The sequence below is a fragment of the Melospiza georgiana genome, chromosome 14, assembly GCF_028018845.1.
Source record: "Melospiza georgiana isolate bMelGeo1 chromosome 14, bMelGeo1.pri, whole genome shotgun sequence".
NCBI lineage: Eukaryota > Metazoa > Chordata > Aves > Passeriformes > Passerellidae > Melospiza > Melospiza georgiana.
In genome coordinates this window covers 20,714,755-20,730,902 of record NC_080443.1, presented here as the reverse complement: position 1 = coordinate 20,730,902, position 16,148 = coordinate 20,714,755, and the positions used below count along the sequence as shown (strand labels likewise).

Sequence of the window (16,148 nt, the reverse complement as noted above, 5' to 3'; positions counted from 1 at the left end):
AATTGTTTGGGAAGCATCCAGGGAAAACAATGTAAGACTGTGCTATACTCACCTCCTGTCTGAGTGCTGAGGAAAACAGAGGCTCCTGGAGAAGGTGCCACCAGCAGACGGGCTGTGGTGGGGAAGGAAAACAGACCTTAGTCCTGAAAGTGGCAGAGGGAGCACTGAGAGACAGAGTGCTCAGGGACGGAGCAGCTCAGCATAGAGAAGGTGCCTTGGGGAGGCTCAGGCATCCATGGCTGGGCAGTGACAGGACAGCACTGAAAGCACTGCGGGCCCAGCAGGAGCAGCTCCACGACAGCTGCTGGAGCGTGTTTGGCTGTGAAGGCCTTTGCAGAGTCCTGGGAAGGGCAGAGCTGGGACACCACAAGTAACAACACAGAACAGGGGTCAAAGCTGAGAAAAAAAGAATCCTGGTGCTCCATGGAGCAAGGCAGGAGCAGCCTGGTTGTGCAATCCCACCTGTGCTCACCCAGCCTGGGGGAACCTCTAAAGCTGGAAAGGAGAGAGGCCCTGCTGCTCCCAGCATTCCAAGACAGGGAGGCAACGGGCAAAGGCCAAATTTGGAGAAAGAATTAATAATTTGGGTTTTTGGGAGAACCAAACAGTCCTGGACAATAAGAATTTAAAAGGACTAAATAAATGATGAGTCAATCCATGGTGCAGCACAGAGCAGCAGGACTGAGGGGAATAACCATACTGAGGCAGGTCAAGAAAGCACACGTCCAAGATTCCCTGGGATCCAGTCAGAGCCATAAACTCCTCTTGTTTTGTGGGCCCCAGAAGATGGAAAAGCCGTGGGAGCAGGCTGCAGCGGTTCTGTGTCATTGAGGTATTTTCTCTCTTTATTATAAAGTTCCTCTTCCTGCAGAAGCAGCCGGAGAGCAGCAGGTGTGAGGGGGAAGGAGCCTAAAGCGGGATCGTGGGGACAAATTAGCAGGTGCCTGCAGAATATCACTAACCCCGTCTGCGATTCCGGAGCCGACGTAGGTGTTTTATTTTCTAGCGGTGTTAGAAAGACTGTCAGAAAATAATTAGGCTCTGTCAACAGTTCCCCTATTCCCAGATTACTTACGACTTCCTGACTCATTAGAGCTGCCGAGGCTGGCAGGAAACCTGTTTTGTAGTAATTTCTGTTAGTGGTGTCCCTGGAGGAGAGACAACACGGTGCGGGTGACACCAGCGTGTGACACCAGCGTGTGACATTGGCGTTGGCTTCACCCTCGTGATGGAGGCACCGGGGCTGTGCAGGGTGGTTACTGCTGGCAGGAGGCACCGTCCCTCTGTCCCCGTGCTGGTGACAGGGAACAGGACACTTGGCTGCGGGGCCGAAGCTGGGCAAGGTCCAGCTTCAGGTGCACGGGATTTGCTGGTGTCCTGAAAGCATTCCTGGTTCGTGAGCGTTTTAAAAACAGAGGGGACACGTAAATCCCATTAACGGGGTCCTTCCATTTCATCCTGGAATAAAGCCACCACAGCCTCCCTGTCCAGAGTGGGAGCTGCCATGTGCAAACACAAGTTGGCTGTGTCAGGACTCTTCTGGGGGCCTATTGGTCCCTGAATTTTACCAGCTCTGTCTCAGACACCCTGCAAATCCTCCTCAGTGCTCGGAGGAGCAGGACCATGCGCAGCACTGACCCTGCAGCGCTTGAAAGCAGATTTAAAAATAGTTCTGAAATCTTGTTTATTTCTCTGATTTTTGGATCCAATTCCTCTAGATCAAAGATAAATAAAGTTTACAGTGAGACGGTGCTTGCCAAGAACACAAAGCCCAACGTTCCTCCCCAAAACTTGCACTTCCCACTCAGTTCATGCCCTTTTCCCCTACATTATCTCAGCTGAAATCCAGGACCAAAGCAGATATTCCCATTGATTTTCCATGCCCTTTTCCCCAGTCAGCACCTTGCTGACCTCCAGCTCCCTCCTGTGAGGCTCCAACCAGGTACTGCTGCCCTGAGGCTGCCTATGGTACCGTGAGATCCATAATTAGGCAAATTTCAAGAGCCTGATTCTGCTGACAGCCATGGGAGTGGGATGTTACATCCTTTTATAAGCAGACATGCAAATAGGACACAAAATCTATGGTCTCCATGTCATCTTTCCATTGAAAACAGCCCTCCTACACTCTCTTCTCGCGGAGGTGTGAGTGGGGGAGCCCTGGGACCACAGGACAGTGGTGCCACCGTCACACACCATGTGGGTTCTTCCAGAGAAAACCCATGCCCATGGCTCTGCCACCTGCTCATGGCCCTTCCAAAGGGGTGATTGGGATTATCAGGGTGATGCAGGGAGCTGCCCTGCTGCAGATTTTGAAACTCCCACTGTAATTACAGCATGGAATATTGTATGGAGACTCAGGAGCTGCTTGTGCAGAGCTTAGCCCCAAACTGCTGCTTCCCCAACACCCACAGAGACCATGGGCCACTCAGCCACACATGGTGCTATCATCCTTGGCACAGGCTCAGCACCAGCTTCTGCCAAGGAGAAGATTCTTCCTCTACCAACAGGAAGGCAAATCCCTTGTCTGCCACAGCTCACCAAGACTGGATATTTGAGCCCTGCAACATGGGGGTTACACATTCCACAGTAACAGGGATGGAGTTACTAAACATCCCACACCTGGGGGAAGACAAGGTCCTGTGCCTGTTTGTTTATAATAATGAGTTTATTGAACACACGGAACACACAGCCTGGCACCTCCTGCCAGGCAGACAATCTCCAGGTACAAGAAATGGCATTTAGTGGGTGCCTGCATCACGGAACATGCACCAGCTCCCCCCAGGAACACCCTCAGACCTCCCAGCCGTCCTCCACAAACCGTCAGCCCAATTAACAGTTACATTCTGCCAGCCCAATTAGCAGTTACATTCTGTGTCACCGAGGAACTCGGGGTGGTGGAGAGGCAGCAAGGGCCGCACTGCACTCCCAGGCAGCCCCAGCAGGCTCACATTAACCACAGGAGCTGCCTGTGCTCGCATTTGCAGCTCCTCACTGAAGCTCTCCTCCGCAGCACCTGAAGGGAGCGGAGCACAGCCCAGATTGAATTCCACCCACAGAGGTTCCTGCGGGGTGAAAGCTGAGACGGCTTTGTCCCGGCTTTGTCCCGGCATTGTGCGGAGACTGGCGGCAAACAGGGGCTGTGCGGGTTCAGCGTGGGGCCAGAGCTGAGCTGCCTCTGGAATCCCGACACAGAGTGAGGAAACAGGCTCTGCTCTGCCTCCCTCACTGCCAGAGCCCTTTCACACCCGTGGGAGCCATCCCTGAGGCAGGAAGGGAATGAGAAAAGGCAGCCAAACCACCACACCAGAGGACACCTGGAAGCACTGGGCTCTCTCCAGCCGCCTCCACCCCAGACATGCTGCCCCTTGTCATTAATGGAGAAGGGAGGAGACTTCAATGTGGCTTCTGCAAATGCATCTAAGCACCCTGAGCTCTGTGAGGAGCTGGCACATGTGCAGACAGAGGCTGCTTGGGGTCCCACAAGGCACTGGACAAGGATCTTACCAGCTCCAAGAAGCCTTGGAACAAGACTGAGAGTCTTCCCTGGGCAATTAATCCATTAAGAGGAAAAAAAGGTTCCATAACATATGGGAATGGACAGGCAACTTCCCCAACAGTGGAGCATCAAGAGCTCAGAGCAAGGGTCAATAATGGCAAGAAGTTCTTTAGAGCAACCAAAATGCAACTGAATGTAGACCACTGCCAGGAAAAGGGGATTAAAAAAAAGTCTAAATCCAGGTAAGAGTGTTGCCTATGGAGACAACAGGTGTGTTTCCAGCATCACACCTGCCCCCTTCCTCAGGCAAGCCTGGTGCTCCTGGATCCAAACCAGCTGACCTTTGTGGAATCTTGCACTGCCCTGAACAACCTCCACTCAGCAGGGTGACACTGTTGCCAACATGTGCCTTCCAGCTTCAAAACCTTTCCCTAATACAGAATCCACTCTAAACTTCCCCAAACTGAGTTCACGGTTCACAATTTTGTGTTAAATGTGAAGCCCCGGCATTGCTCTTACTCCAAGTCCCTGGCCTTCAGTTTTAAAAAGCAGAGTGTAGGTCTACATCCCAGAATTTCTTCTATACAACCTTTGGAGAACATGGTAGTTTTGTGGAAGAGAGCAGAATCCCCATAACCCATGGGAGGTTTTCCCAGCAGGACCCCAGGATATCACTGCCCTTTCTGCTGCAATCCCAGGGGATGATCAGCTGTGCTGGGGGTCTGGATTGGGAGCCAGTGTCGGTGGCACAGCCCTGCTGAAGACCAGCGGGCACCAGGACACCACTCCCCTTTATTTAGCAGATCCCAAAGCCCAGATCAGTGTGCTGGAAGAGCTGCAAAGGTTCCTGCCTCAGCACAGGAAGCAAACCGTGCACTGTCTGCACTTCAAGGCCGACTGCACAACACACAAAAACAGGGCAAGAGGGAAATACTCTCCTCTATTCCCAGACAAAACCAGCATTATCCACAAATCCCAAATGCATTTCTTTTCCCTTTTCATTCTGGGAGAAGAGACCAGATTTAATTGTTGTCCCCATCTGGTGCACATTCACAGTACGTAAGAATGAGTTTGTTTTCCCATACATGTGTCAGATCATGACCTCAGGGAGAAAGAAGAATCTGCATTTCCAGAAGCCACACGCCAGTTCCCACTGGCTCTGCCACGCACAGCACAAAACACCCAAACCAACCAGGATTCAGCATAAGTTGTTCACAGGATATACATTCCAAAGGGACAAGTACAAATATTACAAAATGAACGGAATCACTTTTAAAATCCATGTATTTGTTGAACCGTTAAAAACAGACAGGAACAGAAAGAGGAGGCCAACCCAACAACTCCCTGCAGCTCCAGTTGGTGCTGCCTGCACGCTCTGGGAACGCTCCTGCAGAACCAAACTCTGGACATCCTTGCTGGCAAGGGCTGGAGACAACTGGCAGATGGTTCCTGACTGTGTGAAGGGCTGAGGCAGAGCCACAGGCCCGGGGCAGCTCTTTCATGGTGTCTGGCTTAACGCAAAGGCATTGAGAGAAAAGGCTGTCTGGGGTAATGTCAGAGAGCAAGAGAGAGCGAGAGAGAGCGTGAGGGACACCACGCCAAGGGCAGGGAATAACAGGAGTTCCTCTTTCCCTGCCACGGCAAGAGGGAAGTACAACAGATCTGTGGGTCCCAGAGTTAGGACAGAGTTTGGAATTAGCTTGGTCCCATGGATATCAACATCACTCGACAGACTCAGAGCTAAAAGCAAGGCAGGAAGGCTAAGGGCAGCAGAACTCCACGTGTTGCACACACACACTCTCTCTCCCTCTTCTCAGGCTGTCTGAGGCCCCAGCAAGGCCAGCTCAGGAGCTTTTCCCATCTGCCATGTAATAACGATACATTAAACCTAAAACCAGTGCTCCAAAGATGGGGATCAGCCATGTTGACCAGGAACTACAGGGAGAGAAAAAGAAACAACAAACTAAAACGTGCACACCACAGAAATCAGAAGAAAGCATCTAGTTAATAATCCATCCCCAATATTCATCCCTTGTTGCACATCCAGGGAATGCCTGGGAGCTGTACCCACAGGCTGGCCCCCTAACCATGGCCACAGCTGGGGCAGCCCCACTGTCCCCAGGCACAGGCTCTGCCAGCCCCCAGGAGGCCCAGGAGTGGCCTCGTGCCTTATAAAATAGCAGCTGGGTGGCTGCAGTTTCCAGCTTGGCACATCCAGAGACCAGTGGGGGGGGTTTGTTGTTGGTTTGGTTTTATTTTCCTTAAATAAGTCAGGCTGTAATTTGTGTTGTACAAACAACACTGTTGACTCAAGGATGGCAACGGCTACAGCTGTGCCCCAGTAAATCTGCCTTGCTCACACTCCAGAGGCTCACCCTCAGCAGCCTCCTGAACAAAAACTCCTGCACGAGCTGCAGGAGAGCAGGGCCCTGAGCTGGTTTTAAGGATTTTCATCTAGACTGGGCTGATCATGGTAAAGTCCTCCAAAAACCCACCCATCCCTGTGTTGTGCCACCCCTGGGCCCACAGAGAGCACCCAAACACCCCCTGTGGTTACAGAGATGCAGCCAGTGCCAATGAACACCAGCACAGGGGGCAGAGAACTCCACACACTGGCACGCTGGCTCTGCCCAGCACAGAGCCGGGCTCACATCCAGCAAGGGAGGTGCACGCTCTGGCACTTGCTGTGGAGGATCTGCTTGCCAGGACACTGCAGCACATCCCCAGGGACTTGCCTGCCCTTTGGAGTTAACCTGCAGCTCTACAAACAGGCTCCCAACCCCTCCATTTCTCACCCTTGTTTTCAGGAGATACTGTACCTGGTTTGGTCTGAGGATGTCCTACTTGAATTCTGGAGGAGGAAAGAGTGAGTGAGCAGGGGAACAAAGAACATTAAATGTGTGCTAATAAGACAAGCCTGAACGTGTGATTACAAATACAGAGGGAAAATCACCCTCCTCTCCCAAACACCCCCTGTCACCAGCATGGCTGCTTTTGGGGATGTCTGCTGTCATCTTCCTGTTCCTTCCATCAATCCAATCGGTCCCACCCAGTCACCAGCTTCATGCTGGAACTTGCACCCCTCTCAAAATAAAGCCTTGCTTATTGCATCACGCTTTTACAGTTTTGGGGTGGTTTTGTGCTTCCCCCTTATTTATTTGTACATTACTGAGTCTCTCTCTTGCTGCCATCTTTAAATTACACTAGAACCTCCTTTAACACAGATGATGCACTCTGGAAAGAGCCCTAAGCTGTGCATAACGTGCTGGACTTATTGATCAGAAGAGAAAAATACTTGAATAAAGTATTTAACCCAGATCCAAGAGAGCTACTCGGATCATCATTGATTTCTGTGCACATTTTCAGCATGTGTTTATGAATTGGAGTTGAATGAAACAATAAATTTTAAGGTGAATATGTACATAATCACACAGCTCCTTATCTAAGAATAGGCTTTACCCAGCCTGAGTTATCCTTGATTTCTCTGCAGACAGTTCCCTTCTGGATTCCTGCTGCTCTGCAAGTGGTCCTGCTCAGAGGAACATCTCCTGAAAGCCTTGCTGAAGGCAGAGCTGTGCCCTGTGCAGGCCTCCCAGCCCAGCCAGCTGCAAGGCACATGTTTACCTCCAGCTGGGATTCTATTTATTGCCTTTTCCCTCTCCCCATCCCTTCCAAAGGCATTTTTGCAACACTCTGCCCTGTTCTAGTCCAGGAGTACCTGAGTGTTAAGCAACACCACTGATCCCTGAGGCAGTTAACAGAGAATTCCTGTTTGCCAGCCAGCCCCTGCTGCTGCCTCCTGGCCTGGAGGGAACAACAAGGAAACCAGTTCCGTGGTCAGGACACAGCCAGAAATGCAAAAAATGGTCTGTGGCTCAAGGTGTGGAAAAAACATCGCTGCTGCCAGCAGAGAAAGGGCACAAAAACTCACTCCCAATTCCACACTGAGGTGCCCACTGAGGTTCAGAACAAAAACAAAGGTAGAATTTGCTTGGGAAATTTATTCGTGTGTAGTCTGCGTAAACACAAAGCCACAAGCTCCACAGGAAAAAGAGGGGGGGAAAAGCCTCCAAAAGACGTGACATTAAATAAAAGCAGAAAACTGAAATGCTAGAGCTTACCTTAGAACCTTGCTTTTCACGATCACTCTGTCAGGCGGAAAAAGAAGAAGAAAGAGGTAAGTGCTGACTTCAAAGGGAGGCTGCAGCCTTTATGAGGGAATTGTTCTGTACAAAGGTAATTGCCTGGGCTCAGTTTTCAAACAAGTCCTTCCTTGGCACCCAAAGGCAGGCAGAAAGGTGTCTGTTTCCCTGGGAACTCTCACACTCCTGAGCTCAGATTTACAAGGCAAAGGTGGATGATGCTTCCACCAGCTACAGAGGGAACCCATGGATTCAGCTGAAGTGCCCCGATTTAAATGGAGTGAGAAATCTGTTGTGAATAGTGGAAGGACAAGACTAATTTAGATCAGCTTCCCCAGCAGAAACCCTGGACAACACAGGGACTGCCTGAGCCCCTCAAGTACTGACTTATTTCCCAAGGCACAGCCTGTCTCTTTGTCTGGGGGCTACACTCACCGGTGGGGGCACTCACCGGGTGCACCTCTCCGATGTAGTACTGCTTCAGCATCTCCCTGGCATCTGTGGAATGCCCCACGTCTTCAAAGCTCTCAGTGGCATCTCTGCCAGCTTGCTCAAGCAGCACCTCTTCTCCACCTGGGTGCTGGAAGGGAAGAGAAGAGTCCCGGTGAGCCCAGGGCTGGATGCAGAAAGGCAGTGAGGATGTCACCAGCCTTCCTCCCAGCCCCACTGCTGGATGCCTCAAGGAACACCATCAGTAAAATCTGCCAGAGGTTCAACTGTCCAGGCTCTCCTCAGGAATTCACGGGAAAGGATATTCTCCTTCTTCAGGTACTACAGAAATGATGTTTGGCTGACTCTGCACACAGGTGTGCAATACTGAACTTGATCCCATGTGCAACCACCAGTGACCTGGGGGAGGAAATCATGAAGTACCACAAAAATGACACTGTTTAATATCACCCACTGATGTCAGAGCTGCAGAGCTACAACAGCCAAACCCCCAAAGCTCCACAGTGCCAGTGCCACTGCTGTGGGGGGCAGCAGTCAGGGCTGAGTCTCAGGTGGGATGAAGTGGCACAAACCCCGGGTGTGGCTCTGCTGGCTCTGTCCCCTGTTAATGTCACAGTTCCAGGCACAGCCTGGCAATGGAACCACAGACCTGGCAAAGGCCAATCCCTTTACAGGCTGAGTGTGAACCACCAGCTAATCCAGCTACACCAACAGAGTGGTCACACATGCCAGGGCACCCACAGGACTAACCCAGCGCTCCAGGGCTGCAGGCAACCAGCCCTGAACTGGAGAAGAGATGCTGGGCCACATTTCAGATCAAAGGAACAACACACCTGCTTCTCTCTGTCACATCCTTCTCCTCCCCACAGACACAGAGCAGTTGCCACCCCCCTCTTCCTTCAGTTTGTCTGCTTTTGCTGCCAAAGTCTGAATATTCCCCCCAGGCCATCCCCCCTTGTACCAAACACAGGGGGACACAAACCAGCCCCCCTGATGGCTCCAGTGGGCTGCTGCAGGCAATCCTGCAATGCTCCTGTCACAGCTCTTCAATTGGAATTGTCCCTTATTGTCCAGGTATGTCACCAAACCAACACAGAGCTTCCTCAGAGCCACAAAGGGCACCGTGGATAGGGGGACACAGTTTGTCACAGGCTGAGCTCCATGGCTCATTCCCCGTGTCCAGCTGCAGTTCCCCTGGCTGCCCCTTCTCCCACACCAACCCTCAGCTCTCTGATCCCACAGGAGTCACAGCAGGGACTGCTGGATGTTACCTGCTCACACTGCTCAGAACAACTGCCCAGTTTCCAGCTAAGATCCACTGAAAAGCTGCCCGTTTATCTGAGAGTTTTACAATTAACTCCTTAGGGTTGCCTCATCAGAAGTCTCATATTTCAGACACGAAAATACCTGCATTTTAAGCAGACAATCTTCTTTTCCTAATAATTCACCCTAGAAGGACAGACAAAACCCTGCAGCAACAGGGACATGCAGTGCAGCTTTCAGTGACATCCAGTCTCTCCACAGGCAAGAGACAAGAGGAAGGAGAAAATTCAAGAGAGAAGGAGAACAGTAAAGTTCACTCTTCTTTACATCTCTGCCTCTGAAGCCTTTCTCTGTACTTGCTAAATCCACAATTTTTCATTTGTGCACATCTGTCTTTCACTGCAATCTCCAAGCCTAAAAGAAAAAGACCTTCAAAATATTTTGGCATCTCCTGTTTCTGAAGGGCTCTGTCCTCCAGACAGCAGCGCTGCAGCCAAACAATTCCCACCTTGTCCTAGCCCAGCAAACACAAACCCAGACTATTTGTACAGGAAGTGATGGACTGTGCCACAAACCTGCCCAAAGCTGCAGGAAAACACGGAAACAGTGGGGCAAACTGTGGGGGGAGGAAGACTGCTTCAGGGGAAACAATGGCTGGAAAATGTCCCTTTGTGACAAGAAACTGCCCAAAGCAAACCAGAAGGAGAGAGGTGACAATAAAACTGGGTTCTCTGTGTCACTGGATCCTCAGCACACACAGTAACAGTGACTGGGAATGAGGGCACAAAAGCCACCAAGAGCACATCCCCTGTTTGTCCCCTCCCCACAAACCCCAAAACCTGTCGGCAAATGTCTGGCTGGGAGCTGCTGGTCCAGACCTGCTGGAGACACAGAGGAGCTCAGCAGCCACACTAAGCTCCAGGACTAATTAGATCATTGTGTCAGGTGAGAGATAACAACACCAGGCTGAGGAGGGGTGAAACTTTCATCCCTAGTGCTCAGAGTCAAAGAAATAAACCAGGAGAGGGAAGGGTTATGCTGTGCAATAATCATGTCCAGCACCATCCAAGCCAGAGCCAAGGACGAGCAGTCACCTGGAGGAATGCTCCACACATCTGCACAGTGCTGGTCTAAGGCAGGGAAAAGGTTCTCCAAAAACACCTCTGCCAAGCTGGGACAAGGCAGCAGGAGGAAACTCAGGTGCCTGGTGCTCCTCCTTCTCCTGACGAACACTATCCCTGAAACCAGCCGAGCCATTTGGGTCGGGGCTGTCACAGCCCAGGCTCCTTCCAGCTGGGAACTGGAAATGGATTCCTGCTCCACTTATCAGGGGGATCAGGAGCAGCAGCATGTGCTGAGACACGGAGCTGTGGGGGCTGCTCTGGCCTGTGGGCTCAGATAACAGACATGAGAGCTTCCTGGAGAAACCTGCATCTCCACACTCCCTGGTCATATGTGAAAATGGACAGGAACTGTATCTCTCCAGCAGGACCCTAAATAAGTCTCTTACAGATTGTGCACAAGTCAAAAGCTCAGATTTTGATGCCCTGGTGGTGAAGTGTGAGCCTGACAGGCCCAGAGCTGCTGCAGGAGGTACAGCTGCCTCCCTCAGCCCCCAAGCACACAGCTGCTGCTCCAGCCACAGCCTGCACGTGCTTACCTGCACCACTGCAATAACAGCTGCGCTGCTGTGGTCACTCACCCAGATCTGGGACAAAACACATCACCAAGAGGCTCTCTTAGATTGTAAATTAATCCCATTTCATTTCAGGCCCTCCCAGGCTCTCTGAAGCACAGGAGATTGCATCTCCCAGGAACACCTGCAACACTTCAGCTGCTGCCTTTGCACATCTCCTGGATTTGGATTGTGTTCTTACAATTCAGTGAGTGTTGTTATGTGACAGATGTCCTGTTACTCCTCTTACACACAATGTGAACTGGGAACTTTGACTGGCCCACACTTCCAGCAGCACGCGGATTTCGGGCTGGCTGACCTGCAGTGTGTAATTTGCAGGAACTGTGAAGCCAAACTCAGCCTTTCAGCAGCGACTTCCTCAGGATTGCACAACCCCACCCACGCACCGTGCCAGCACTGCCAGCCAGATCTGTGAGCAAAGGCCAGCAGGGGCACCCACAGCTGCTGCTGCAGTGACCACACGGGGCAGGGGGAACACTGAGCTCTGCAGCTCCAGCTGCCCAGGGAACTGCAGCTCCAGAGCACACTGGCACTGCTGGGCAGCTCCAGAGCACACTGGCACTGCTGGTTCCAGTACACTGGCACTGCTGGCTCCAGCACTCTGCAGCTCCAGACTGGCACTGCTGGCTCCCAGACTGGCACTGCTGGTTCCAGGGGCTGCACAGCACTCCCCAGCACTCAGAGGGTAACACACACACACACACACACAGAGGATTTTTGCCAATAAATGAGGCCTTGATCTCCAGCCCCCCTGTGTCACTCTTGCCACAAGGGGTGTGCACAGCCCAGAGCTGTGTCAGCCACGCTGGCACAGCCCAACAGTGCCCTCATTCTTCTCCCTCTCCCTCGTCCAAGTGGGTCCTTTCATGTCAGGAAAACGCAAACGGGGAAAAGGGCCTGGAAAGGGCAGAGTGAAACACCATGCCAGGGTGGAACACCATGCCAGGGTGGAACACCACCTCAAGGTGGCACCCAGGGCACTGCTAACCTGCCTGGGACTGAAGTGTTTGTCTGGGCTCACTTATAATTGCAAAGGTGCCCCAGGGAGCAGGTCCCAGGCTCCATCTTAGGGAGAACATGGAGGTGAGGACTCAACCTCCCTGCAGTGTCCCCACTCTGAATCACAGCAGAGGCAAGTGTAAGACAAGATTCACAGCTCCTGCAGCTGCTCCAGCTCCTTCTGGCTCTTCCTAAACCCTAACCCAGCATTTTCACACTCAGAAACCAGCTGTGAATGGCTTTTCCAAGCTTTTGCCTGGTCTTCCCCCGCATCTGTTTGGCCTTTGAGCACCCACAACTCCCTCCCACCCAACTGTCCTGCCTCCACCTTGCACATCTCATCCCCCAAACTGCCCTGCCTGGAGAAAAGCAGGCTCAGGGGACCCTCTGCCTGTGCACTGCTCCCTGACGGGCTGGACATCAGCAGGAATTTCTTCATGGAAAGGGCTGTCCATTGGCAGGGAGGGTTGGGGCCCCCATCCCTGGAGGTGTCCAAGGAACACCTGGAGGTGGCACTCAGTGCTGGGGACAAGGTGGGCATTGGGCACAGCTTGGACTCCGTGGTCTGGGAGGGATTTTCCAGCCTGGACAATTCTGTGATTCAGTCATTTTCTGGACCCAAAGAAGAAACCAGATGTGTCCAACTTCACCAATAAATGTTGAGAGCTGCAGAGCAAGGCACAGCCTGGAGTTGCCAGTGATCAGCCCTCCTGCCTGATGCACAGGTACCCTCTCCACAGCAGCTCTGTCACTGCACAGCACACAGCCTCAACCGTGTGGGCCTGAGGGAAACCAGAGCTGGGTTCAGTCCAGCAGAGCCAACAAGCTGCAACAAGTGCATTTCAATGAAGTGTCTTCTTTGGAGCTGATTCAGCCCAACCTTTGTACATTGCCCTGCAAATGCCACGAAGTCTCTGCTGTTATTTTAAACTGGGATAAACCCCTTTGAGATTTTCATAGAACCACAGAATCACAGAATATTCTGAGCTGGAAGGGACCCACAGAAATCATCAAGTTCAACCCCAGCCCTGCACAGACACCCCAACAACCCCACCCTGTGCATCCCTGAGGGCATTATCCAAATTCTCCTGGAGCTCTGGCAGCTTTGGGGCTGGGACCATTCCCTGGGCAGCCTGGGCAGTGCCAGCACCCTCTGGGGGAAGAACCTTTCCTGATATTCACCCTAAATTCCCCCTAGCACAACTTCATGCCCTTCCCTCGGGCATTACTGTTTTGTTATTTTATTTCCACTCCATTCCCAGCTCTCACCAGTTAGAACACCACTCTCAATCTTCAAAATCGGAAGACAAATGCAGTGAGTCCGGAAGGATTTTCTGTCCCCTCGGAGCAGAGGCGCGGCCATGAGGCCCGGAGAGCCCGCACGGCTCGGCCCGGCGCGGGGAGCGGCCCCCGGGACACCGGCAGGGCCCCGAACGCGGCCCGGGCCGGCTCGCCCCCTCCTCTCGCCCCCGCCCCTCTGAGCCCCACAGAGCCCCGGCCGTCCCCGCTCCCCTCAGGGCCGGGCCGGGCCGGGCCGGGCCGGGCAGCCCCACTGCAGGCCTCACCTCCTCCAGGAACCGGGTGACATCGTACACGCGCCCGTGGATCACCAGCCAGGCCTCACGGCTGGAGTTGCGCTTCGCCACCTCCTCCAGGGTGAACACGGGCGCGGGCCCGTCCCCGGCCGCCGCCGCCGCGGCCTCTCCGCGCCGCCCGCCCTCCATGCTGCCCGGCGCGCCTCCGCGGAACGCGCGCCCTGACCCGCGCCGGCCGCCGTAGCGATGGCAACGCCCCGCGCGGGCTCCGTTGTGCTCGGGGACCAATGGGGAGCAAGCCAGAGGGAGGCGCTGCCGGCGCAGCCAATGGGAGAGCGCGGCGGCGGGCGTGAGCCAATGGAGAGCGGCCGGGGCCAAAGGCGGGAAACGGCGCGCGAGCGTCGGCTCTGAGGCCGCACCGGGATCGGGCTCGGGACCGGGACCGGGACCGGGACCGGGATCGGGATCGGGATCGGGATCGGGATCGGGATCGGGACCGGGACCGGGACCGGGATCTCAGCCCCGGGCCCGTCAGCCCCGGAACCTCCCTCAGCCCCGGGCCCGTCAGTCCCTGTTCTCTCCTCAGCCCCGGGCCCGTCAGTCCCTGTTCTCCCCTCAGCCCCTGCTCCCCCCTCAAACCCCGCTCCCTTCAGCCCCCGTTCCCCCATTCCTGGCTCCGAGCCGCCCCGTTAGCCCCGTGCCCGTCACCAACCCGCCCTCGGCTTTTCCCGTGTCCCTGGCCGTTCTCCCTGCATGTTTGTAAAGCAGGTGTGAGCCCACAGCCCGGAACAGCCGGTGCGGTGCAGCGCATCCCCAGGCCTGGCTCTGCCCGGGTTCCAAAGCAAAGCTCACAGCCGGGCCTGAGGGGAAGCGCTGGGGAATCCTCTCCTCCCTCCAGGGTCAGAGGCTGCTCAGAAGCTCCGGGACCCGAGGCACTCCCGAACCCGATGGTGGTTTCCCTTTGTGAACGGGCATTTGTGGGATGTGTTCCCTTGCGCTCGCAGCACAGGTACAGGCTGGGCAGTGCATGTTTGTTTAACGAGTGCCGAGGAGGCAGAAGGGCCGTGCTGTCAGGGCTGAGCTGGGAGCAGCACTGGCCAAAGGCTGAAGCTGTGAGCAGGGAGAGCCCAGCCGGTCACACATCCCTCTGAAGGGAGCTCAGGTGAAGTTCTCCGTTTGGACAAGGCCGTACATTCACCTGCCCAGATGCTGGGATGTAAAAGGCTCAGCCTGTTCTGAAACCTAATCAATATTAAATGTTAAATATTGAGCTGTTGCCCCTTTTGATCCTTTCTGTCTACCTTTTCCCAGTCATCAGGGCTGTTTCCCTGGTTCTGTGTGTAATCCAGGGTTTTGTGTGTTTCCAGCTCCTTGTAGTGCCAGGCAGCCCAGCTCTTGGCACCTCTCTAAACCAATGTCTTTCCTTCTAGATCCTTCCCTTTCCTTCTAGATCAGCCCAGTTCCAACAGGATGAGTTACCTTTGCTCAGATTGGTTCAGAGTTTCTGTAATCTACTTCATGGGTTTCTTAGTAAGTGCCTTTATGCTTCCTCCTCTCCATTCCTCATGCCTGTAGGGTTTCTCTGTGGTTTTCAAAGAAATCTCATTACCCTCCTCCACATTTCCCTTGTCCCCTGTTCCACTGCTCCCTGGTTTTCTGTGGCTCTCCACTGCTTTTCTAAGGCCAGAATGGTCCTGGAAGGGACCTTGGAGCTCCCCCAGTGCCCCCCAGCCCTGGCAGGGACCCTTCCCCTGTCCCAGGGGCTCCCAGCCCCAATGTCCAGCCCCAGCTGCTGTGGGAGCTGCTGTCCTGCCTGGTGCTCCAGCCCAGAGCCTGCTGAGCAGGGGCCCTGGTGCTTTTCCTGTTCTGTTTCCTGCTCTAACTCCTCCTGAAGGATGTGACAGGCACGGGACCACGGCCACATGCAGATCCTGTTCCCTGGAATATTTTCTTTCATCTGTAATCACTTCATCAAAAGCCATAAATCAGTGAGGGGAGGCTCCAGTGCACAGGCACGGCTGCAGTTTGTGCCTTCCTGCCCAGTGCTTTGTTTGGCACGAGGAACCCCAAAGCTTTTCCTGATGGTGACACCACAGGAGGACTCAGTGAAACTGGAAAGTGAGGCACTGCCACTCCTGCTCCTGCTTCCATCACCCCTGCTTCCTCTTTGTTTATTGGAGACGATTCAGGGAGCAAAGCAGTGGGTTCATTTTTGCATTTTCTCTGGAATTCACTGTTCCAGCCCTGTTTTCCAGCCCTGGGTGCTGTTACCACACTGCTGGCTAAGGCAGGCCCTGGAGTGGTGAGGGAGGGAAGCCTGGACTGAGTGCCAATGCTGTGCCCTCCCCGCTCCAGAAACACTTCGGGAATTGTCACCTTGTCCAGCTCTGCTCTCGTGACATCTGTCACGTCACCACCCCATCCAAACCCTGCAGAGACCTTGGGATCTCATGGGAAGCAGGTCTGCCCGTGGGTGTCACATCCTTCAGGGCATTCCAAGCGTGCCCCGCTCCCACCCTGCTCCCCAGGGCAGCCCCCGCCCCAGGTGACCCCTCTGCCTCACACAC

At 53.9% G+C, this 16,148-nt stretch overlaps 1 protein-coding gene across 1 annotated transcript; it reads right to left on the bottom strand.

Moving 5' to 3' along the window:
- Positions 1–2,646: 2,646 nt before the first annotated feature.
- LOC131089512 (cytochrome b5) lies at positions 2,647–13,770 on the bottom strand. Its single transcript, XM_058034294.1, has 5 exons — positions 13,612–13,770; positions 8,090–8,218; positions 7,618–7,644; positions 6,316–6,347; positions 2,647–5,431 (listed from the first exon to the last, which is right to left on the bottom strand). The coding sequence occupies exons 1-5, from the start codon at positions 13,768–13,770 to the stop codon at positions 5,341–5,343; spliced, it is 438 nt and encodes a 145-aa protein (XP_057890277.1). The 3' UTR covers positions 2,647–5,340.
- Positions 13,771–16,148: the final 2,378 nt, after the last annotated feature.